The sequence below is a fragment of the Vulpes lagopus genome, chromosome 3 (genome assembly GCF_018345385.1).
Source record: "Vulpes lagopus strain Blue_001 chromosome 3, ASM1834538v1, whole genome shotgun sequence".
Classification (NCBI taxonomy): domain Eukaryota; kingdom Metazoa; phylum Chordata; class Mammalia; order Carnivora; family Canidae; genus Vulpes; species Vulpes lagopus.
In genome coordinates, this window is record NC_054826.1 from 138804428 (window position 1) to 138828918 (window position 24491).

At 38.5% G+C, this 24491-nt stretch overlaps 2 protein-coding genes across 3 annotated transcripts in view; one reads left to right on the forward strand and one right to left on the reverse strand.

Annotated features, from left to right (window-relative positions):
• The window catches only part of SASS6 (SAS-6 centriolar assembly protein), a 41884-nt gene extending 28617 nt beyond the window's left edge, over window positions 1-13267 (forward strand). For both annotated transcript variants that reach the window (XM_041747375.1, XM_041747376.1), the window contains 3 exons: window positions 9462-9559; window positions 11717-11811; window positions 11907-13267. In XM_041747375.1, coding sequence (XP_041603309.1) covers window positions 9462-9559; window positions 11717-11811; window positions 11907-12013 — 300 coding nt within the window. In that variant the 3' untranslated portion in view covers window positions 12014-13267. The remainder of the gene's footprint in view (window positions 1-9461; window positions 9560-11716; window positions 11812-11906) is intronic.
• Window positions 13268-14003: 736 nt separating this feature from the next.
• The window catches only part of MFSD14A (major facilitator superfamily domain containing 14A), a 41661-nt gene continuing 31173 nt past the window's right edge, over window positions 14004-24491 (reverse strand). The window contains exons 9-12 of the mRNA XM_041747377.1: window positions 18597-18709; window positions 17215-17312; window positions 16275-16438; window positions 14004-15207 (exon numbers count right to left, since the gene is read on the reverse strand). Coding sequence (XP_041603311.1) covers window positions 15001-15207; window positions 16275-16438; window positions 17215-17312; window positions 18597-18709 — 582 coding nt within the window. The 3' untranslated portion in view covers window positions 14004-15000. The remainder of the gene's footprint in view (window positions 15208-16274; window positions 16439-17214; window positions 17313-18596; window positions 18710-24491) is intronic.

Below are 24491 nucleotides of genomic sequence, written 5' to 3' on the forward strand. Positions count from 1 at the left end.
TGAATTGTATGCATATACTACTCAACTACTGTATTATGTACATAACAGCATTGTTTAGTGGTTAAGAAGGTGGAATCTGATGTTAGAGTTGATCTTGCCTTTAGGGATGCCTGGTGGCTCAGTTGTTGAGCATCTGGCTCAGGTAGTGATCCCTGGATCCTGGAATTGAGTCCGTATCAGGCTCCCTATAGGAAGCCTGCTTCTCCCTCTGCCTATGTCTCTGCCTCTCTCTGTCTCTCATGAATAAATAAATAAAATCTTAAAGAAAAAAAGAAATCCTGCCTTTATGTGTGAATTGGGCCAGGCACTGAAACATAAACAAAAAAGAAGAAACTTCTCATGCTTCAGTGTCTTCTCTTATAAAGTAGAGCAATAATTTTATCTACCTTACTGGATTTATTGTGAGGATTAGGTGAGTTAATACATTTGATTGGATAACTGCTTCATTATGTTATCTATGAATATAATATTCAAATTTTAGAAATTAAAGAGTGAAATTAAAAATATATATATTAAATTTATAACATTTTCTTCTCCTACCTCAGTGTATAGTCATAATCACTGCCTACTTTGGAGATCACTGATCTAGGTAGTCTTGTGCTAGCAGCTACAGTGATTAAAACATCATCTTTTTAGTTGTAGTAAAAATAAGATCATTTTACTTCATGATATTGAAACTTTTATACCTGATGTCTTTAAATGTTACTGTTCAGATTTAGTACAGTTAAGTAGGTGTTTAACTGTGAGGATATAAAATTACATGAGTTAAATTAAACAAGAACAAATCATGCTGAAAGAAATACAATGTATTTTGAAAGATTGTGCCATGCTGTCAAATAGAACATTTTGTAATATTAAAGCAAGATAAACAAAATAATTTCTCCTTTATTTTTGAAGACAATAATAACCAAGGATTCATTCATTTGATAAATATTTAATGAATGCCTAATATATGCCAAGCATTGTTCTAGTTGCAAGAGACACAGCAGTGAACAAGACCAAGTCCTTACCAATATGGTGCTTACATTTTTTAAAAGATTTTATTCATTCATCATTCATTATTTCGTTCATGAGATACAAGAGACACAGAGAGAAGCAGACTCCTTGCAGGGAGCCCTATGTGGGACTCGATCCCAGGACCTTGGGATCACGCCCTGAGCTGAAGGCAGACACTCAATCACTGAGCTACCCCTGCAGGAGTCCAAAATGCTTACATTTTGTGGTGAAACCCCCATTATGATTGCAAACTACAGTATCTATTAAACTAAAGTATTATGAAAAACATGTTACTTGGGATGCCTGGGTGGGTCAGTGGGTTAAGCGTCTGCCTTTGGCTCAGGACATGATCTCAGGGCCCTGGAATTGAGCCCCGCATCATATTCTCTGCTCAGTGGGAAGTCTGCTTGTCCCTCTCTCTCTCTCTCTCTCTGCCCCTCATCCCTGCTCATGTTCTCTCTCTCACTCTGCTCTCCCTCCAAATCTTTAAGAAAAAACAAAAACTAAGATGCTATTTGATGTCAAGGAAAATACTTAATGATAATATCACTGAAACATTTTGTATTAATTTAAATTTTTTTGAAAGAATGAGCAGGGGGTGGAGGGGCAGAGGGAGAATGAGAATAATCTTAAAGTGGGCTCCACTTAGCACAAGCCCTACTTGGGGCTCAGTCTCACAACCCTGAGATCATGACCTGAGCTGAAATCAAGAGTCAGATGTTTAATCAACTGAGCCACCCTAGCTGAAACATTTTAGAGTGATGATCAGATTTCATCCTGAAGTTTATGTGGGAGATTTTTCTGTAATGAGAAAGTATTATCTAAGATTAGATGATTGATTTATCTTGATAGTATTTAGCCCACAATGTTTATTCAGAGACAGATTTTATCTAGAGATAGCATTTCTCAGTTTGATTAACCACATCATTCACCAGATGGTTCCAAATTAATTTTTGCTTATTTTGTGGTAACTGTTTTAAAAAATAATATATCAGCATGAGAAGCTACCAAATACACAAAAGGATATAACTGTCTAAATGTCCGTCCTACGGTCCCTAGTTGTCTTTTCAGAGAAGATGACTCTGGAGTTTCTTTTGATATAATCCAAATATATTAAAAGCATATACAAAGATATATGTGTGTATGTGTATGTTTGTTTGGACAAGAGTGGTTGTATATTTAAGCATAAATAGTCCATGCTTTTTTTCCATTTGGTAAATACCCAGTAGGAGTTACCAGATTCATATGGCATTTCTATTTTTAATTTTTAAAGGAATCTTCATACTGTTTACCTTCATACTGTTTTCCACAGTGGTACACCAATATATATTCCCATCAGTAGTGCTTGAGGTTTCCTTTTTCTCCACATCGTTACCAACATTTGTTCTTTCTTGTCTTTTCGATACTGATCATTCTGACAGGTGTAAAGTTATATCACATTGTGGTTTTGATTTGTATTTCCTTGATAAATAGTGATGTTGAGCATGTTTTCATGTGGCTACCTGTATATCTTTGGAAAAACTGTTTAGTTTCTCTGCTCATTTTTTAATTGGATTATTTGCGGGGGGAGGTTGGTGTTGAGTTGTGACACTTTTATATATGGATATTAACCCCTTATTGGATGTAGCATTTGCAAATATCTTCTATTCAGTAGGTGGTCTCTTTGTTTTGTTGATAGTTTTCTATTCAAAAGCTTTTTATTTCGGTGTAGCCCCATTAGTTTATTTTTGCTTTTATTTCACTTGCCTTGAGATACGTATCCAGGAAAATGTTGCTAAGAGAGTAATGGCTGTATTTTCTTCTAGGAGTTTTACAGTTTGAGGTCTCACATTTGGGTCTTTAATCCATTTTATTTTTGCGTGTGGTCTAAGAGTGTGGTCCAGTTTGAATCTAGTGCATGTAGCTATCCAGTTTTCCCAGCACCATTTAAAGAGTCTGCTGTGTTTTGCCTCACTGGTATATATCCTTACATCATGTGATATAGATTAATTGGCCATATAAGAATGGGTTTATTTCTGCATATCCTATTCTGTTCTGTTGATCTGTGTGTCTATTTTTGTGCCAGTACCACACTGTTTTACTATAGTTTGGAGTATATCTTGAAATGTACCTCCAGCTGCATTGTTTTTTCTCATGAACTGCTTTGGCCACTCAGTGCCTTTTGTGATTCTGTAGAAATTTTAGTATTGTTTGTTGTAGTTCTGTGAAAATTACTGGTGATATTTTGATAGGGATTGCATTGAATCTGTAGATTGCTTTGGGTATTATGGACATTTTAACAATATTAATTCTTCTAGTCCATGAGCGTGATACATCTTTGCATTTGTTTGTATAGTCTTCAGTTTCTTTCATCCAGTGTTTTATAGTGTTTATAGTATATCTAACTTCCTCAGTTAAGTTTATTCTTGGGTATTTCACTCTTTTTTTTTTTTTTTTAAGATTTTATTTATTTATTTATTTATTCATGAGGGACACAGAGAGAGAGAGGCAGAGACACAGGCAGAGGGAGAAGCAGGCTCCATGCAGGGAGCCTGACATGGGACTCGATCTCGGGTCTCCAGGAACTCACCCTGGGCTGAAGGCGGCGCTAAACCGCTGAGGCACCCGGGCTCTTTCTTATGCAATTGTAAATTAATTTGTTTTCTGTTTTTTAAAGATTTTATTTATTTATTCATGAGAGACAGAGAGGCAGAGATAAAGGCAGAAGGAGAAGCAGGCTCCATGCAGGGAACCTGATGGTAGGACTCAATCCCAGGACTCCAGGATCATGCACTGGGCTGAAGGCAGGCACTCAACTGCTGAGCCACCTGGGCATCCCTAAGATGCTTAATTTTCATCCATGGGTTTCATTCAGTGTATCTAAAAAACTTTATTTTATTTATTTATTTCAGAGAGAGCACATGAGTAAGGGAGAGGTAGAGGGAGAGAAAGAAGGAGCAGCAGACTTCCCGCTGAGTGTGGAGCCTAACGTGGGGCTCAGTCTCAGGACACTGAGATCATGACCTGAGCCAAAGTCAGAAGCCTAGCCGATGAAGCCATCTAGGTGCCCGTAAAATTTTATTGATGAGCTTCAGAACTTTCCAGTTACATTTTAAGTCAGGTTATTGGGGTATCATTTACACACAGTAAAATTCAGCTTTTGTAGTATACTCAAAAAATTCTGTGGTAAAATACATATAACATAGAATTTACTGTTTTAACCTTTTTAAAGATTTATTTATTTATTTGAGATAGAGTGAATGAGAGAGCATGAGTGGGGGTACAAAGGGAGGAGAAGCAGGCTCCCTGCTCAGCAGAGAGCTTGAGGTGGAGTTTGATTCCCAGGATCATGACCTGAGCCGAAGTCAGACACTTAACCGACTGAGCCACCTAGCGCCCCTTAATCTTTTTAAAGTTTAGAATTAAAAATTGTGTACACACTGGCAATGTTTTAAATATATTCATAGTGTTGTCCAACCATCTCCACCAACCATCTCCAGAACTCTTTTCATCTTGTAAAACTGAAACTCTATACCCATTAACCAATAATTTCCCCATTTCCCCCATGCCTCCCAGCTCCTAATAACCTCAGTTCTACTTTCTGTCTCTGATTTTGACTATTCTAAGTACCTCATATAAAGTTGAATCATCATATAGTATTTGTTTTTTTGTTACTGGCTTATTTCACTTAGTATATGTCATCAGGGTTCATCCATGTTGTAGCATACATTAGAAATTTCTCCCTTTATAGGGCTGAATAATATTCCATTGTATATAATACATTTGCTTATCTGTTGATGGACACTTAAATTGCTTCTGTGTTTAGCTGTTAAGAATAATGCTTCTATGAACATAGGTGTACAAATATGCCTTCAAACAAATATGTCTTCAAGCCCTATTTTCATTTCTTTTGGGTATATAATCAGAAATAGAATTGCTGGTAGCACTTCTACTTTGCATTTTTTGTGGAACTGCTATAATGTTTTCCATAGCAGTTGTACCATTTCACGTTCCCATTAATGATGTACAAGAGTTCTAATTTTTCCACATCCTTGCCAACACTTGTCTCTCTCTCTCTCTCTTTTTTAAATAGCCATCCTAATGGGTGTGGTATCTCATTGTACTTTTGATTTGTATTGCCCTAATGATCAGTGATGTTGAGCATCTTTTCATATTTTATTGGCTATTTGTATATTTCTTTTGGAGAAGTGCTTATTCAGATTATTTGCCCACTTTTGTTTTTTTGTTTTGTTTTGTTTTGTTTTAATTCCAGTTAGCATCGTGTTATATTAGTTTCAGGTGTACAATATAGTAATTGAAAACCACATATCATTCAGTGCTCATCACAAGAGCACTCTTTAATACCCATCAGCTATTTAGCCCATCCCCTCACACCACCCCCCTTCTGGTAACCATCAGTTCTCTATAATTAAGAGTCAGTTTGTCTTTCTTATTTTTTCCCCTTTGCTTGTTTTGTTTCTTAATTCCACTTATGGATGAAATCATAGGGTATTTGTTTTTCTCTGACCTATTTTGCTTAGCATTATAGCTTTACTCATGTCGTTGCAAATGGCAAGATTTCATTTTTTGTGCTGAATGATATTCCATTGTGTAAATATATATCACATCTTTATCCATTCATCAATTGATGGACACGTGGGCTGTTCCTATGACTGGGCTGTTGTAAATAATGCTACGATAAACATGATAAACATAGGGGTACATGGAATTGTTTTCTTAATTTCCCTCTCTTACCTCATTATTAGTGTATAGAAATGTTAGGTTTTCTTCTAATGACTGATGGAGAAAATTAAAGACAGCAGAGCCAGGCAGTAGGTTCGAGAGTGCTTTAATGGGGAACACTCCTGGGCGAGGTTCTGTCACTCGGAGAGGCCTGAGTCAGGGAAGTCACACCCAGGCAAACCACAGGAGGAGTTTATAAAGATTTTTTGGTGGGGAAAATGGGGGCAGGGCAGCATTTCGATTAGGGGAAGGGTTACAGGTCTTTGTAAGCTAAATTAGGGTTGGGCTGCAAGGCAGCAGCGGCAGGGATGATGGGGGTGGGGCAGCAAGGCAGCTTTATTGGGAGGTTGCTGGCCTGGGGTCGGCGGTTTTGAGGTCCCCAGTCTCGCCAGCCCAACAAGAAACACAACCAATTTCTGTATATTTTGTGTCCTGGAGTTTCACTGAGTTCACTTATTCTAATAGTTTTTTTGTAGTCTTTAGGGTTTTCTAGGTATGGTATCATGTCATCTGCAAATAGTGACTGTTTAACTTATTCCTTACTAGTTTGTATGCCTTTTATTTCTTGTCTGATTGCTGTGGCTAGAGTGAACATCCTTGTGCTCTTCCTGATGGGGAAAGGTTTCAGTTTCTCACCATTCAGTATGATTTTGGCTGTGGTTTGTCATGTGGCCTTTATTATGTTGAAGTATGTTTTCTCCAGACCCACTTTATTGAGAATTTTTATCATAAATGAATATTGGATTCCTTAAATGCTTTTTCTTAATCTATTGAGATGATCATGTGATTTTTAGTTGTTTTGCTTATGTGGTATTTCACATTGATTGATTTGCAGATATTGGACCATCCTTGCATCCTAGGAATAAATCCCACTCTCCAGCAGACTCTGCACTGAGCATGGTTCCTGACATGGGATGGGGCTCAATCTCTTGACCTGAGATCATGACCTCCCCTGAAACCAAGAGTCAGATGCTTAACTGACTGAGCCACCCAAGTGTGACCCCCCCCCCCAACTGGTTTCTTTTTTAGCAATAATTGAATTTACTACTTTTGTCTTCTAATCTTCATACTAACTTCATAAGTAATTGCTCTATTACCTTTAGTGTATGTTTTCTAATTATGGCCTTTTCTTTTGCACTTAAAGGAGTTTCTTTAGATAGTGACTTTTTTCTCTGGGTACTTTTATGATTTTCTTTTTTTCATTGATTTTTTTTTCCCCCCAAGATCTTATTTCTGCTGTGTCTTGATGTGGTTCATGTGTATCATTATCCGCTTAGGGTTTTTTATTAAGGACTTGTTATCAGGGGTTAATGGATGACAACTTAGAGAATTGTGGTCATTATTTCACTCTTTTTTTTTTTTTTTTCTCTTACTTCCTTTCAGTACTCCAGGGGGAGAGGCAGAGGGAGAGGAGAGAGAATCCCAGGCAGACTCCATGATATGGGGCTCAGTCTCACACCCCTGAGATCATGACCTGAGCCAGAATCAAGACTCAGATGCTTAACTGACTGAGCCACCAAGGCACAAGTTTATAACTTCTTTCTCATCAGAATTCCACTTTGCAACTTCCACTCACCCCAACCTCCCTAAATTCTGATCCTGATCTCTTCCATATGGCATTTATGATTTCCCTCTGTACTTTAATTTAGGTAAAAATTTAGGTAAAAAAATGCCTCTACTTAGAAAGCTAGGTGGCTTGTAGGTATCACATTTCTCTCAAAGGTCACAGTTGTGTACTATTACGTGGTGTTTAGTGTTTGAGACCATTCTTTTTAATTTGTTCAGTTTCCTAATTTTTGATTTTTGCCTGTGTCTTATGAATTGATATCTGATACTTTCTTAATATTTTTTCCATATTTATTTTTCTGTAGGAAATACTAGAATTAGCTTGTTCATTTTAAAAAATCCTTTTTCTGTTTAAGATTATCATGTGAAATGCATAGATTACTGTAGGGAGAACTAATGTCTTTGGAATATTGAACCTTGATAGGTATATTAGCTATACCTTCTTAATTCATAATTTTAGCCTATAAAGTTATTAGTATCTGTGTATTGCTATTTTATTGTGACTTTTTCTAAAAATAGTTTTCTCATGCCTTTTCCTTTAGTATGCAAGTAGTCATGATTTTTTTAGCCTGTGTGGTGATTTATATGTATACCTTTTTCTAATATGCAACCTCTTTATAAATTTCTGGTGTGAAACCTCAGTCACATGTTTTAGTTTTGATTTTTATATAGATTCTTGGATTACTTTTGATTGCTTTAAAGATTTGTTTTTTATTTTATTTATTAGAGGAAGGGAGGAAGGGAGAGAGCAAGAGCCACAGAGAGCGGCAGAGGGAGCCAGAGAGGGAGAGAAGCAGACTGTTGAGTGCAGAGCCTGAGCCAGATTATGACCTGAGCTAAAACCAAGAGCTGGCTGCTTAACTGACTGAGCCACCCAGGCGCCCCTACTTTTTGATTGTTCTAGAATTCAAATTCCTAGCTTTCTTTTAGAATCCTTAAATATAACAGACTTTGAAAATTTTTGAAAATGAAATAATTCTCAGAATGCATGAGATATATATATGCATCATTGTGGTAAGTAGGGAGACCACTTTTAGAACTGTAATACTTGTTTATTGTACAGTTGACCCTTGAACTGTGCTGGGGTTTGGGGGCATCAACCCTTACATTGTTGAAAACTGCGTATAACTTTTGACTCCCGGCAAAGTTAACTACCGTATTTCTAATATATTATGTATTTTTTTACCCCACCCCTTACAGTTGTATTTTATATTGATTGAAAAGGGGGAAGTTGCCAAATGACAATAAGCAAAGGGAGGGCAGAGAAAGGTACCGGGTAGGCTGAACATCAGGACTCTCCCCTGCTTTCAGCATTCCTCATCCCACTACCTGTGTGCAGGGTAGTTCACTGAAGCCGTGAGCTGAGAGGCAGTGAAGGAACCAGCTCTGGAGAGGGATTCTTGCTGAAGTGGCAGGGCCAGCCACTGATCATACTTGGCCAGGGATCTCAGAAGGATACCATGTCACCAGTGGGGCTGGGAGGACCCCAGGGTGACAAGAGGAAGCCTGCAATGCAGAGCAGACGGCAGGGAGGGGTGCTGTCCACCAGCCTGAATGTTCTTCAGGTTGGTGAGCTAATACCCCAGGGATCAGCGGCTCACGTCTTGCCAGCGTGTCCTGTCGGCGGAAGCTGCCTTAGAACCATGTAGGAAGCCAAGTAGATCAAGCCATCCTAGAGAGATGGAGGGGTGCTCCGCCTTCCCTAAGATGTTGCATAGAAGGAAGTTTTCTGCATTTCTGGGTAGTGGACAAGGAGGAGGTATTACTCCAGGATCCAGCTTCGCTAACTTTGGATGGGGATGAGGAGACACACGGTACCTCATATGGCTGTACCATACTTACGGACCAAAATCCGTGTATAAGTAGACCACCAGTTCAAACCTATGTTGTTCAGGGATCAGCTGTACTAATGTTTGTTTTGGCTTCAAAATTATTGTTAAGAGAATCATTTTGCGCTGTTCATCTTGCTTCTATCACAGGAATGTTTTTGACAAGGAGATGTAGTATTCTTTGTTGTTATTAAATCTCAAACAAATGTGCTTGTGTTAGAACATTCATGTTGAAGCTGTTCTGTGGTCTAGAGTTATCAGAAAAAAAAATGTAACCACCTCACCTGTCTCTGCATGGACCTCAGTTCTCACTAATGCAGTTACATGAGGTGTTTTCCCTCTTAACAGGTTCATTTTAACTTGCAGTTTACAAAACCAAATACGTCACTAGGAGATGTTCAGTCAGGAACAACCATTAGTATGCCTTGCTCAACTGATAAGGAAAAGTAAGTATTTGTTGGCATAAAATTTAATGTTTGTAATTTTGAAGGTCATCTTAAATAATTTTTATCAGTGTTTGAAAACTTTGCCCAACTAATTCATTTGTGACATTGTAAGTTGCTGATCAGTGAGATTGAAGCTGAATTCCTTTTATCTATAAGTGATATCCCATATTTTTTTTAAACTGTAGGATACAGTTTAACATACAGTAAAATTTATTTTTTAAGAGAAGGTTTCCTACGTAACTGGAGAGCTTACCTTTCATATGCTTTTGGGCAAGTAGATAGAAATCTTACTCCTTTTTCTGAGGTTTTTGTTTTTGTTTTCTTGTGTGGCTGTGTCTGCTTCTGAAGCTCTCTATCTTTCTGAATTAATGCTTCCGTTGTAAAGTACTCTGAGAAGCCAGCTGTTGTATTTTAACTTTTTAATTTTTTAAGGACTTCATGACTTTAGAGAGAGAAAGAGAGCACACGTGCAATGTGGAAGGTAGAGGGAGAGAAGCGGACTTCCTGCTGAGCAGGGGGTCTGACACCTCCACCCCAGGACCTTGAGATCATGACCTGAACAGAAACCGAGTCAGACCCTTTACCGACTGAGCCACCTGGGTGCCCCAGAAGTCAGCTATTTTAAACTGCTAGAATTCTTTGCTAAGAATAACAAGGTTGTGAGATTAATACCTACCAAAGTAATCTTTAATTTGTGACTTGTTTTGCCTATTCAGAAATGGCTTCCTATTTTTTAGATCTTACACAAGTTTTACAGAGTGAAGTTTGTTACATCAGTGAGTTGTGACTAAATTAAACAACTCATGGAAACCTGTCTCTGGGTAGTCGCTCTGTACATTAACAGATGTTTGCAATGTTTTTTTATTCTTCTTACTTAAAATTTAATCACGTTAAGGCCTGTCTGCTGACAACTCATTATCAGTGAGCTATCCTCATTCCAGGATATTGCAGAATAAGTGACTAACAGTTCTTACCCTAATTCTCCGGCTCTTATTTATTGGCTTCTCTAAAATTGGCACCAACATGAGTATTACACTAGTTCGTGAGCCTCTCTTTTAAGAAAGCAGAATTCTTTGAAGTCTTGAAGTGTATGTATTCTGTTTATTTTCACATTTGTTCAGCAGGCAGAGCATCTGGAATTCATGTTAATGATAGAATGCCAGGTTTATGTATTTAACTCTGTCATACTTACCAAGAGCAGTGTTACTTGCAGAAAATATATTTGTGGTACAAAATCAAACATAATCATGTGTCCATAAAATTAGTACTGTTCAGCTATTTTGAGTATTTTCGGTTGATAATTGTTTTTTTCCGTTATTGTCATCTAGGAGAAAGTGGCAGTGGGTATCAAAGGTTAAAGAAGAAAAGTTAAAATTGAGGGCAGCACCCTCAATTAATTCTTTACCCAATTAATTCTTTTCTGAAAATTAGAAAAAGACCATTTAAATTCTTGTTATATGGGACTACTAGAGAAAGGAATATAGTGGTGGAAAGGGGAAAAACACAGCTACATAAATGCCCCCCATGCTTTTCCAAAATTTTGTATTTGTATTCATCTGACTAGAATTCATTATTTTAATAGTGCATATTAATAACTTTGAAGTAGTATAAAATTTTGAAGAGCTTTTGGCAAAGGAAAAATATTTTTTATTTTTTTAAAGTAGGCTCCACACCTAGCGTGAAGCCCAACATGGGGCTTGAATTCACAACCCTGAGATCGATACCTGAGCTGAGATCAAGTCGGAGACTTAACCGACTGAGCCACCCAGGTGCCCCTTACTCGTATTCTAAATATGAGATGAGATAGAAATTAAGTGGTAAGGATATTCTTGAAGCATGAAAATGTGTTTTCATTCATCACGTATCACTTATGCACTACTGTCTTCGTTTCATAGTACTAGAGTTTCCATTTCCCCTATATTCTTTATCTTAGCCCTTCAATTTATTAGTGTTATTTATTATACTGCTTAGGGAAGAAGGGTACTTTGGCTTATGGATAAATTACTTGTTTAAGAAACCAGTGAATGATTTTTGAACAAAGCTATAAAGTTATATTTATTTTTATATATGTGTATCTATAGATTAGATAAACCTTCAAAAATACCTATTAAAGTGAAAATAAGTCTTTATTAAAATAAATACTATTTTCCTTTCAAGTGGTGCAAATTTAGGGCTGGAATCCAAATACCTGAAGAAAAGGGAAGATAGCATTCCTTTACGTGGGCTCAGCCAAAACCTGTTCAATAATCCAGGTAAGACATTTCTGAAATGGATTTTATGCTGTGGTTTGACCATATTATATAAAAACTTGTGAATACAAATAATCTTTTTCTGTCCTCATTTGCAGACCATCAAAAAGATGGCACTTTAGGAGCCTTACAGACCTCTTCAAAACCCGCAGTGCTCCCTTCTCCATCTTCAGCATACTTCCCTGGGCAGTTAACAAACAGTTAATGCTAGTGTTATCTTTTTACTTTTTATTGAACTTTTAGAAATCCCCATGGTTTAAAAATAACATGAACAGATCCTAAGCCAGCAAGTTTCAAAGTTTGAGATTACTGTATTAGATTGTTTGGATCCTTTTTAAAGTACTGCTGTTGTCTTATGGCAAGCTAGAGGAGCCAGTTTTATACTTGATGGGCTTGGAGTGAAGATTCTGAGTAAATGACGCTTTAGTTTGGAACATGGTATTTTAGAATAATAGTAGTTTTATTAAATGAGTCCTTAGAAATTCTCAAGTTCCAAGGAAAGAGTTGATCCTAATAAGGGACATTCTAGTCATATTGAGTATATAGGTAAATGAAAACCTGCTCAGACATAATATGAAGCCAAAGAATGTTAATAATTCCTTTATTTTCATTGGTAAAATAAAAGTTTTAAATTTGACATCTGAAAATTATGAGGGAAAATGATTACCTCCAAAGATATCTATATTATTGATATTTACAGTAAAGGGAAAAGTCCTAAAATTACCTTCAGTGAATGAAATTAATCCTTCATAGCAAGTAAATATTTTCCTTGTTAACATCTTTAAATTAGCTATTGAACAAGTCTACTAAGTAATTTTGATAAATTATAAAAATAATTTGGACAATGTATTTTTATGAACAGATTAGGTATAAAGTGCTTTTAAATCATTTGAGCTGCAAAGTTTATATGATTTTAATGCTTACTAGAAAGTCCACACTCACCTGGTATTTCTTTCTTTGGAGTTTTATTAGTTACGCAGTTAAATCTGTATTAGTGGAATGTTTTAAAAATGAGTACTAAATAAGAACATCATGAATATTGTATTTATAATATCAGAGCAGGTTCATTTTAATGTTTGCTTAATAAAGTAGGCAAAATAAGTAACTGTTAAAAGTTACTTTTTTCTCTCTCCTGTAACCAGTTTCAAGTAAGAAGTATTTGTAAAAAATTAGGTTAAAAGAATTTCACCCAATCAAGGGATCCCTATTTTGTTTTGTTGTTGATGACCACCCAATACAAGTGGCATTCTCTTATGAAACCTATAGATCAGTTTTTGCAAAGATTGCTAACGCTCATGTGATATTTAAAAAACTCTTTTTAAGAACTTTACTACACAGAGGAGACATTCAATATATTAATACCAATGTCACTGGGTTCATGATAAGACAAAGAATCTAGTATTTGCTAATATTTTTCTGAGGCCACAGTATGGAGTCTTATGATACGTTGAAACTCTGCTGATAGTTGCAGTCTAAACTAGGGGGTTTATCCTAAAAAATTTAGTAACTCTTATTGGGCAGTGACTTTAATATATGAGTATTAGTAAGAATACTTAGTTACAGTAACTTGAAAGTACTTACTAATAATCTGGAAAGTAGCCTCTTGGTGATTTTAGAATTTTTCCTGTAAATATTATGTAATATATATAAAACATTGTGACAGGGTTTGGATGGGATTTATGACATACAGGGAGTTCTTTTTTATTTGAAATTGTTTTGCAGTTCTGCAGTGTACAGTTGTACATGTGTTAATAATCACAAGGTCGCACTTAATGTATTTCTGTAAACTGAGCTTTGTTAAATAAAGTATTTATGGAGTATGACGTGTATATAAAAACAAACTGGGTTGATCTGCAACTATTGACTGTGCTTAGAATTTAAATAATTCCGTTTAATTTCGTTTTGTCTTCCTACAGGAGTATTTTGTAGTGAGGGAGAAAAAAAGGGGATTGAAAGGAGAAAGGTGTAAAGCTTTGATTTGTTACTGTAAAAATGATTAAGGTAACAAATAAAGCCAAAACAGACCTTACAGAGGGAATCACAGATCAAGACTTTCTTTTAAAAAAAAAAATCATTAAAATATTTAATTTTATTAACAGAATATTTACATTTCTTTTAAGACCTTATTTAACCATAGTGAATGTTCCAAGTTTAAAAAGCATTGAGCAATAACCACACACAAGATGAAAACAGTGTAAACTATACAATACTTTATGTACAATTTTTACAAAGTAACACTTTTTTAAATAATATAACTGGACACAAAAATATACACTTTAGAGAAATTCACATCAGTAATTGTATAAAGCTCTCTTCTAGGGTCCTGAAAATTTAGGACAAACATTAGCTCTGTAAATAAAGTGTTACTGTGACAGTCCTGAAAGGCCACTATATATATTTATCTACATATAGATATCACATTGACATTTTCAAGGCTACCAGCTTTACTATATAATTTTTAGATTATGTATTCAAGTGTTGAGGTTCTTATGATTATGCAAACATTAAAAGAATAGTGGTATAAGTAGCTGGGGAACAGATTCGAGCCAGCATTTAGATTTACAGACTCTACCCCAATTTAAATTCTAAATGGCTGATACTTTCTCATTTCAAAAACAGTGGTGAATATTTAAAATAAAACTACTACAAACAAGCTTGAAACATGATTCAGATTTAGTACAATTTTCTTGAGTGTTTTTTTTTTTTAATGCAAACAATTCATTTACCATTTCTTTACTTTAGTACATCTGCATTAAGGCTTTGAATTATTTGACCCAAGATTTTACAATGTTAAAACGAACAGGTGCATAACCGTACTACGTACTCTGTCTCGCTGTGAGTCAGCATAAATAAAGTTAAAGCTCAACACCTGAAGGAAATGGTAGCAGAGACGTTGCTAGTATCTAAGAAGGTACGTATATAGTTTTTAATTAAAGGATGTATAATAAAACAAAAAGCTTAGTGGCAAGAAATTGGTGCTAATAAACAAAAGGTTTCTTTTCAAAAGAAATTGTAACATCTTTGGAAAACTGTCCGGTTCTGGTTCTTTCTTTAGTTCCCACGGAGTTCATGCAGATACATTTCTTAAGACAATCTTAAAGTACATTGTAGATGGAAATGGAATGTACATCCAGAACTATAGGTGAAAACTAAGACCTGGGTGTGATAGAAAAGTCTTCCTGATTTCGGTCATCACACGTTTGTGTCCTGGAGTAAAGGTTCTTTGGCCTCTCCTGGCGCTTGTGTACTATGAGGATGGCTGTGACTGCCACAGTGCTTTCTCCAACTGCTGGACCGTAAGCTTAAATTGGTATGTTCTGGAATAAACAAGGCAACAAGCAGAGCCAGCAGTACAGAACAGGCTCCAAAGAGGAAGGGGGGGCCAGGGATGATCGAATTCTGAGGAAGAAAAAGATAATTAGGATTTTCACGCAGACATCTCTGCTCTTAAGAAACTGCTTATCCTGTAGTAATCCCAAATTACTATGAATTCTAAGCCAAGATCCTCTCTTTCTTCATCAGAGCCACAGTTAGAAAATGCATTTGCTTTTCAGGAGAAAAGGGACACTGTTAGACTCTCACTATAAAATTCTGAGGATAACAACTGATCCAAGGAACAGAGCCAAAAGATTTTTTTTTAAAACAGCCAATGCAAAAACAGACTGTCAGTTGCAGCACAAAATCTGGACACATCCTCTGAGCCTTCACCTCATTAGCTCAACATGAAGACCTCAAAAATAAAATTAAGTAGCACACACCGTTAACTACAGTAGCAGAATCTGTGACCGTTTTCTTTGTTTGAAAAGCTAAATATATTCTCTAGTAACTAGTAAGTGAGGGAAACACACAGCTAATGCTGTTACCATAAGAATCAAAAAGGCCTTTGTTTTAGCCCAAAGCTACAATCATTCTTAGCAAAAACTTGCACAGCCAGTCTAACCTGTGTACAGCCCACAAACATCTATTTAAAAGTAGTCTTAGCTGGCTAGAGGATCTGCTAAACAAGCAAGGAACTGGAGGCGCTGTTTGTATTGGCTAAAATGAGGATGTCTGCCGTTAATATTCAGTTGTACAGCAAACAAGTGAACAAAAATGGTCATCGGCACCTAACTGACTTTTCCTACAGCAGGCAGGCTTCCCACAGGGCACCCGTGTGGTGTGGTACGGAAGCGTCCGGCGAGAGACAGCAGCACAGGCAGGCAGCAGGCGACGGGCAGCTGGCTGTTGCCGGTGCCGCGGGGCGTACCGTTGCAAACTAGAATATCTAAGTAATTCTTACATTCTCAGAGGGAAAAAGCAGGTACAGCTGATTGCAAAAAGGGGCACACAGGGGAGCACGGTCCCTTCGGCTTTGGTTTTAAGTGTTGCAGATCTAAAATCTCCCATAAAGTTAGTGACCCAAAACCATTTATCTTTTGGTCCAGCCAAATGAACTATATTTTTTTGTCACGTGAGTGAAAAATTACCTGTTCAAAGTGGTGCTGTGGGCTTGTGTTCGTTCCCAAGTCTGTTCCTGTCATGGGCAGTTCTTTAAGTTCCACATGGAATATGTAGAAAATGAATCCATAAAGAGCTGGTCCCAGACCATTGCACAATCCTCGAATTCCTGTTATCATTCCTTGGACAACACCTAAATTGTTTACACAAATTCTGTAATGCACCGCTAATTTTTATCCCAGTACAAACCGAAGTCACTGCAAAACCAAACCTCTAAGCAGACACTAGCGGTTTGCCAAGATGGCGTTAAAAAGTATTTAGAAGCCATCAGCTTTACCAAGTAAACGGATACAAATGTGAGATGAGGTAAACCTGACCTATCCGGACGTGAAGACCCCATTAAATCAAGTACAGAGTCTGAGTTATGCTTTTCTCAAATTTAAAATGCAATTTGCTTTGGCCACAGGCCTTTCCTTCCTCATTTATCAACCAAGTGATCGCTGCTGCTCTATTGGAACACCCCTTTCCTTCCTTATAATTAGATAAAACACATCCTCTTCAAAGAATTCTCTGTTAGCGCTTTGAGAATTAAATATTCCTAACACAAAAGCCTAAGATAAAAATGTTTTCTAAGGTCTTTAGATAACTGAAACCGAAGATCCAAATAAAAGGGGGACTTAAGTCCAAGGTGTCAAGCACATCATAGTAAACACAGTGAATATAAGGTGGCCGACCTACATCAGTAGATTTTCTAGCAAAAACACAAGCCCCGTTTTCAGAGTGAGGGACATGGTTCTATACAGCCACCTGAGGACAGTACCCTGGCATCGGCTTTTCCTCTTAACAGTGAAAGCAATTTTAAAATCTTTATTCTGAAGGCAGACTTACAATCCTGGACTTAGGAGGGAGAGAGAACATATAATCAGAATATTCTGGGCTTTTAAGTATCATGGGTTCTAACCAACTCACCTTGTTGATCAGCATCAGCAGTTCGTGAGACAAGGGCACTGACGGCCGGGAAGGTAATGCTGGACATGGCTGCTACCGCGCCAGCAGCCCACATCATCCTGTAACCAAACGCAGCAAAACAAAAGTACGTTCTCCACTGTGCCGGTCCGTCAAAATGCATACCTGAACCCAGGCAGCTGTTCCTGCAGGATGGCTGTGGTCCGGGCAAAGGAGAAGTGCACTTGGCCCCGTCCTTCCCTTCCCGTGGAACTCCGGGCAGTCATTCCAAGGTCTGAGTGAAGTGCGCCCAGAATAACACGCGGGATGTGCAGTACACCCAGAACCCTCGTTGCAGGTTTCCCAAGCCAGCGAGAACCTGCACGCCGTGTTCCCCCAGACTTGTGATTCAGTGTGAACACGGTGACCTAAGCCAAACCTTGGACGTCCTGGCCTTGATACTTGAAATGTTTTAGATAATTTAAATTGTGAGCACCTCTTTGTAAAAACTAGCCAGGAAAACAAAACATCAAAACCCACTCCTGATGCTTACTCCTATCCAAATCCAAACAGAGAATGTTCAGGTGAGTGAAACATTAGTGGGAACTGGAGTTCAGGCCCAGCTGAGTGTAAAGGTGTGTGCACACCAGCCTAACGTCCACATCACTACCAGCCCATCACCCTGCAGGAAATCGGACTGGCAAGAAAAGCAAAGAGCCTTTTCTCCGGCATGAAGCTGGGACCAAAACAATTGGCCTTCCTCGATGAACTTCTGGTCTCTTATCAGTGGTGATCACTGATGATGCTCTAACATTTTTTTTTAACCAGAAAAACAAGGTAAGTAACGGTAGCTTACAGGGCCTTGCAGCTTCGAGCGCGCCTGTTTTATCCTAATGACAGACTGATACAGATTAAATGCTTAGTAGAGATTTAGAACCTAATCTCATTTAAAAATCTAATCTGTCACATTAGGTATAAAATGTCACACCTTCCTATCCTCAAGCCATTCTAGAATATACAAATACACAAGGAATCTGTATTATATACATTTTGAGAGAAAATAAAAAGCATAGTCAGGGACAGATTAAAGCCTCATAATGACAAGCCTCATGAGTAGCATGTAATAAAAGTCTGTCAGTTAGGGGAGCCTAACTGTGTGCGGCTCAGTCAGCTGGGTGGGCGGCTCTTGACTTCAGCTAGGTCATGATCTCGGGGTCCTGGGATGGAGCCCCACGTGGGGCTCTGCACTCTGGGGGCGTCTCCTGGGGATTTGCCCTCTGCCCCTCCCCCACTCACATGCGTGCTCATGTTAAATCTTTAAAGAAAAAGTCTGTCAATTATACTTCAATAAAGCAGAAAAAAAGGAAAGGCAAACATCAAAATTTTTAAAATTAAAATATACCTACCAAGGTTCTGAACCAAAGCCATACCATGCCAGCTGTAGTATTTGAAATCCTAGACCCAATAAAATGGTGTTCTTATTTCCAATTGACCGCATAAGTAAACTCAAGACTATGGTCTAGAAAAGAAAAACCAGAATAGAACGGTTTACTAGAAAAGAACTTTTAAAAAATAAAAATAAAAAGTATCTGGTGACTTCCTTCAATCTGTAATAGAAAAAGGACTACTACCACTTTTCTACATTTTGGCTTTTCAACAATTGCCCCAAATCTATCTTGAGATTACTCCAGGTCATACAGAGCGAATGAAAGGTCCCTTTGCTGAGACAGATCCAGATTCAGGGAAAAAGAAAACTGAAAACAGAAAAGAACTTTCTATTCAGTACATTTCGACTGACAAATCAGAGATTGTAAGCAATAGCATCAAAAGGTTTGAACTAAGGACTTGGAGATCCATTATGTGATAGCTCTAAGGTTTTTAGGGTCCATATTCTCCCTGACAAAACAAAACTCCTGATGGACGTACTCTACATCCTTCATCTAAATTACTGCTGAAAGCATGATGGTTTTACAAACAGTAAATAGGTATAACAAGTGTGATTTGGGAAAGTACAGCATAAGAACAGTCTGGAAAGAGCCTGGATCATAATCTTAGCTCTTTGCTGTGTGACCCTGGGCAAGTTACTTCACTCTGGAACAGTTCTGTCTCTTACAAAATGGCAATAATAGTACCTACTTCAAAACTTTGTCATCTGGGACAGATGAGATGAGATTTACATAAAGTGTGTGCTCGGCACATATTCAGTGTTTAATAAACAATATTGTGAGGGGGAGGGGACAGGATAACTGGGTGGTGGACATTAAGGAGGGCACGTGACGTAATGAGCACTGGGTGTAAGACTAATGAATCACTGACCTCTACCTCTGAACCCAATAACATGTTAAATTAATTGAATTTAAATTAAAAAACAACAGGGACACCTGGGTGGCTCAGCGGTTGAGTGTCTGCCTTCAGCTCGGGGCATGATGCTGGAGTCCTGAGATCGAGTCCCGCATCGGGCTCCCTACGTGGAGCCTGCTTCTCCCTCTGCCTGTGTCTCTGCCTCTCTATCTCTCATAAATAAATAAAATCTTTAAAAATAAATAAATAAACAATATAGGAATTGGATGGGTTTTCCTTTTCTTTCAAAGCTAATAGAAATTTGGCATTAACTTGAGGGTGTCAGACAATATTTCTTGCCATTCAAATGAAAATATGAAATGTATTACGATAGCTAGTAAATCCATAGAGGAAAAAGTGAAAGTAATTCAGGAAATCATTAGTTGATGACTGGCTGACATAAATATACAATTATCAAATATAAGCTTAAAACTCTTGGGATGCCTGGGTGGTTCACTCAGTGGTTGAGCAGCTGTCTTTGGCTCAGATCGTGATCCCGGGTCTGGGGATCCAGTGCTGCATCAGGCTCCCCACAGGGAGTCTGCTTCTCCCTTTGCCTGTGTCTCTGCCTCTGTGTCTTTCATGAATTGATAAATAACATCTTAAAAAATAATAAGATTCTTTAAATTGAGACCATCATTTGAGTTTAATCAGCTATAATCACAAGCCAGTGGAAAGCAAATGAAGGTTCTTATAAGGATTCTTGAATGATTAAGACTCATAGTTTCCTTCTCTCAGATTTCCTCTTAAATCATTAGTTTAAGACTGCATTCCATAAGGCATGGGACCTTGCTGGATTACATTCTTCTCAACAATCACAACCACAAAAGGGAACTCATCCAGGGTAAGTAGTCAGCAAAGAAAAACTTCCTTATACAGGACACCCTAACTGGCAACACTGATTTTCTCTGAGGGCAGGAACCTTCCTTAAAGATCTGTACGTTTGTATCCCTAAGCAGCTACTGTATGTTCTTAATAAGTATGGGAAGTATGTGATTTTAAATATGTCACAATATTCTCAATAATAATGGGACAAATTACTTACTATATAGTGAGCTAGACAAAACTTATTTGGTATTTTTTTTTTAAGATTTTGTATTTATTTATTAGAGACAGAGAGAGGCAGAGACGCAGGCAGAGGGAGAAGCAGGCTCCATGCAGGGAGCCCGATGTGGGACCCGATCCTGGGTCTCCAGGATCATGCCCTGGGCTGAAGTCGGCGCTAAATCGCTAAGCCACCGGGGCTGCCCTTATTTGGTATTTCTTAATTTAGTGTAACTCATTTTGTCCCAAAGGTTAAATGAGTTACCTAACCAAGATGTACACAGCTAGTTAAAAGGTAACTGATAGCAGTTTTGGTCAGTTAGCCAAATATTTGCCAATCTCCTACTATATCCCACTGCTATTCTAGGTCTAAGGGTACTGACACAAGGGTCAGAGGATCGGTCAAAGTACTGGTCAGCAAACAGAATACTTCATCTTGGGGGAAAGATGGATATAAGTTTACTGGTTTAGCAAAAATAATTGCAGGTTGTAGTTGCTATTAAAAAAAAAAATGAAATGATGTAGCGTGATAGAGGTGTTGCTTGAACCAGGATGGGAAGGTGAGGCTCCTCTCCTTCTGAGGTGACAGATGAATGAGGACAAGGGAAGGGGGGCGGTGGCGCTGTGTGACTATCTCAGGGAACAGAGTGCTCCAAGCGAGGGTTGACGCCAAGTGCGAAAGGCCCAAGACTGCAGCATACTCAACAGCATGGGACAAAATGAGGTCACGTCAAGTCTAGGTTTTATTCTGGTTGCACTGGAAAGTAAATTTTAGATGAGTATTAAAATTTCACTTTACAGGGGCACCTGGGTGGCTCAGTTGGTTACACATCCAACTCCTGATTTTGGCTCAGGTCATGATCCCAGGGTTGTGGGATTGAGCTCTAGGACGAGTTCCATGCTCAGCGTGGAGCCTGCTTCAGATTCTCTTTCCCTCTGCCCCTCCCCCTGCTCATGCAGGCTGTCTCTCAAATAAAAGCTTTTTAAAATTTTTCATTAAAAAAAATTACTTTGCCAAGTGGTGAATAAAACTGTAGGGAGACAAATATTGAAGTGGAGAGACCAGATGGAGGCAATGGCCATGGTTTAGACTGGCTACTAATAATGGAGATGGGGAGAAATGCTTGAATTCAGAAAGGATTTTGGAAACAGGTGATAATCTGATGGACTGAATATGTGGTAGGGAGAAAAAAATGGCAAGAATCAACAAAAATGACACCAAGGTTTATCATGGCCCTGACAACAAGGAGGATGGTGATGCCCATCAATGAGATGAACAGCGTGAAGGAATCCAGATTTTAGTTTTTTGAGTGTGAGATGCCTGGCAGGTATGTCAAACAGGAGCTCAGGGACTGGCCTGGAGGCAGAAATTTGGGAGTAACCCACATGTAGAGAACTAGATGACAGCACTGAGGAAAAAGTGTGTCCAACAATATCCCTGCATTCGTGTAAACATTTATTTAGTGCAAGTATTAGGAACTCCTGCCTAGTGGCACCAATGAAGCAAGGGGGACTAAAAGCCCCATAGGGCACAGCAACCATGGAGAGTGGGTCTGTCCATGTTTCCAGATCTTTTAAATTTTGGAGGAGAAGCTACACACACACATTTTCATATAACCTCCTAATTTTTAAATGCTTACTACAAATTTTTAAAAAATAAGTATGTAGGGACGCCTGGGTGGCTCAGCAGTTGAGTATTTGCCTTCGGCCCAGGGCATGATCCTGGGGTCCTGTGATCGAGTCCCACATTGGGTTCCCTGCAGAAAGCCTGCTTCTCCCTCTGTCTGTGTCTCTGCCTGTCTCTGTGTCTCTCATGAATAAAGAAATAAACTCTTTTTTAAAAAATTAAGTATGTGTGTTTTAAGATTTTTTTTTTTTTTAAGTAATCTCTACACCCAACATGGGGCTTAAATGCCTAACCTCGAGATCTAGAGTCGCACACTCTACTGACTGAGCCAGCCAGGCACCATTTTTCAAGTTTTAAAAACATGGGGAAAAACCAATGACCTCTAATTTAGCACATGGTGCAGGCACCATGCAGGGTGCTGCAGTGACCAACACGAATGTGATAAAATCCTGACCTCACGGTCTATTCAGAGCTCTACTGGGACTTACAATCTACTGAGGCAAAAATAATAAAAAATATACAGAGGTAAAAGCAATAATACAGTATGTTCTCTACTGGGATAGAGACATGCCCCGGTTAATACAGGAACTCGGAGAAAGGATAGGGCAGAGGGGACAGCAAGAAGGACAGCAGGAACAAAGGCACGAGGGCAAGCAGTAAGACAAACAGGCAAAAATGAGGACCCGAAGGAGCCCTGTGCTGCTAGAGAGGAGGGGTAAAGACACAAGTCCTCCACTTGTGTGGAGGTCAACAGGAAATAAGTTATTCTCAACTGCACACTTGACATGAGAATGAGAATACAAGACGATCCTTCTAACACTGCGGTTATGTATCATACTTAATATTTTAGTTCATTTAATGACAGCAATGTATCAGTATTTCCATATGCATTACATACTTCCATTCACCTGTTTTGGTTTTTTTTTTAAGATTTTATTTATTTATTCATGAGAGACACACAGAGAGAGGCAGAGACACAGGCAGAGGCATGAAGCAGGCTTCATGCAGGAAGCCCGATGCAGGACTCAATCCCGGGACTCCAAGATTATGCCCTGCGCCAAAGGCAGCACTAAACCGCTGAGCCACCCAGGCTGCCCCCCCCCCCCCATTCACCTGTTTTTTAAGTCCAACTAATTTTCTCACTTTTTTAAATGTGAAAATTCATCTCAAAAATTAAATATCTATGAGGCCTCAAAAGCTAAATGATCATTGAATTGAAGGACCATAGTCCTCGTGGGCTGTGCATATGCCGTCTGCTGTACCGTAGATGCCGGCTGGCTGGCTGGCAGCTCATTTCCTCCCAGACTCAAGGCGCCACGAGGGCTCGAAATACAAACCCAGCCACACCCCCTCCCATATTCAGGGCTTCCCTTCAGGCTTATCAGCTCTTACACTGTTTTCCACCTTGCATCCTCTGTGCCAAGTGCCCTCTGCTGAGCAGAGGGAAAATTTCCTCTAAAGCGCCTTCGCATTACTCAAGCAGTCAGCAGCATTACTGCCCTAATTTATAAGGCACTGGCGGGTTCCACGATTAGTAAAATACGAAATGGAACTTACTAACATTTAAGAGCTATTCATCTCTTAAGTGCCATTTATAGTAATGTTAGCTTGTGTTCTTCATCTAAATCTTAAAATATTAGCAAATATAATCTCAGCAACGTACAAGACATCATGACCAGGCTGGATTTATCCGAGGCTTTGAAGTTGGTTTAACATTCAGTAATTCTTCAAGCTCTACTCTATTTACACATCTTCCTTGATGTTATGTGTCCAAAGGTGTTTTTCAAAAAGCTATTTTTAGGTACACCTGGGTGGCTCAGTGTTGAACATCTGCCTTTGGCTCAGGTCGTGATCCCGGGGTCCTGGGATCGAGTCCCACATTGGGCTCCCTGCAGGGAGCCTGCTTCTCCCTCTGCCTATGTCTCTGCCTGTCACTCTGTGTCTCTCATGAATAAATAAAATCTTATTTAAAAACTAACTAAATAAATAAAAATAAAAAGCCATTTTTACATATAGGCAACAATATATTTTCCTCCAAAGCTAAAGTGCACTTTTCTGACAGGAATGCATACTTAATGCAACATTATTCCTGATGAAAGAACTTCAAGATAAAAATGGAAGTTAGAAATAATACTAATACTCAATGCCATATATATGCAGGGGAAGGGGGCTATGGGTATATTATAGAATTTAAATTTGAAATTTGTCACTAAACCTACCAAAAATTCATAAATGATGAGATCTGCAGGAGAAATTCCTACACCCAAGAGATGGCAAAACATCTTAGGAG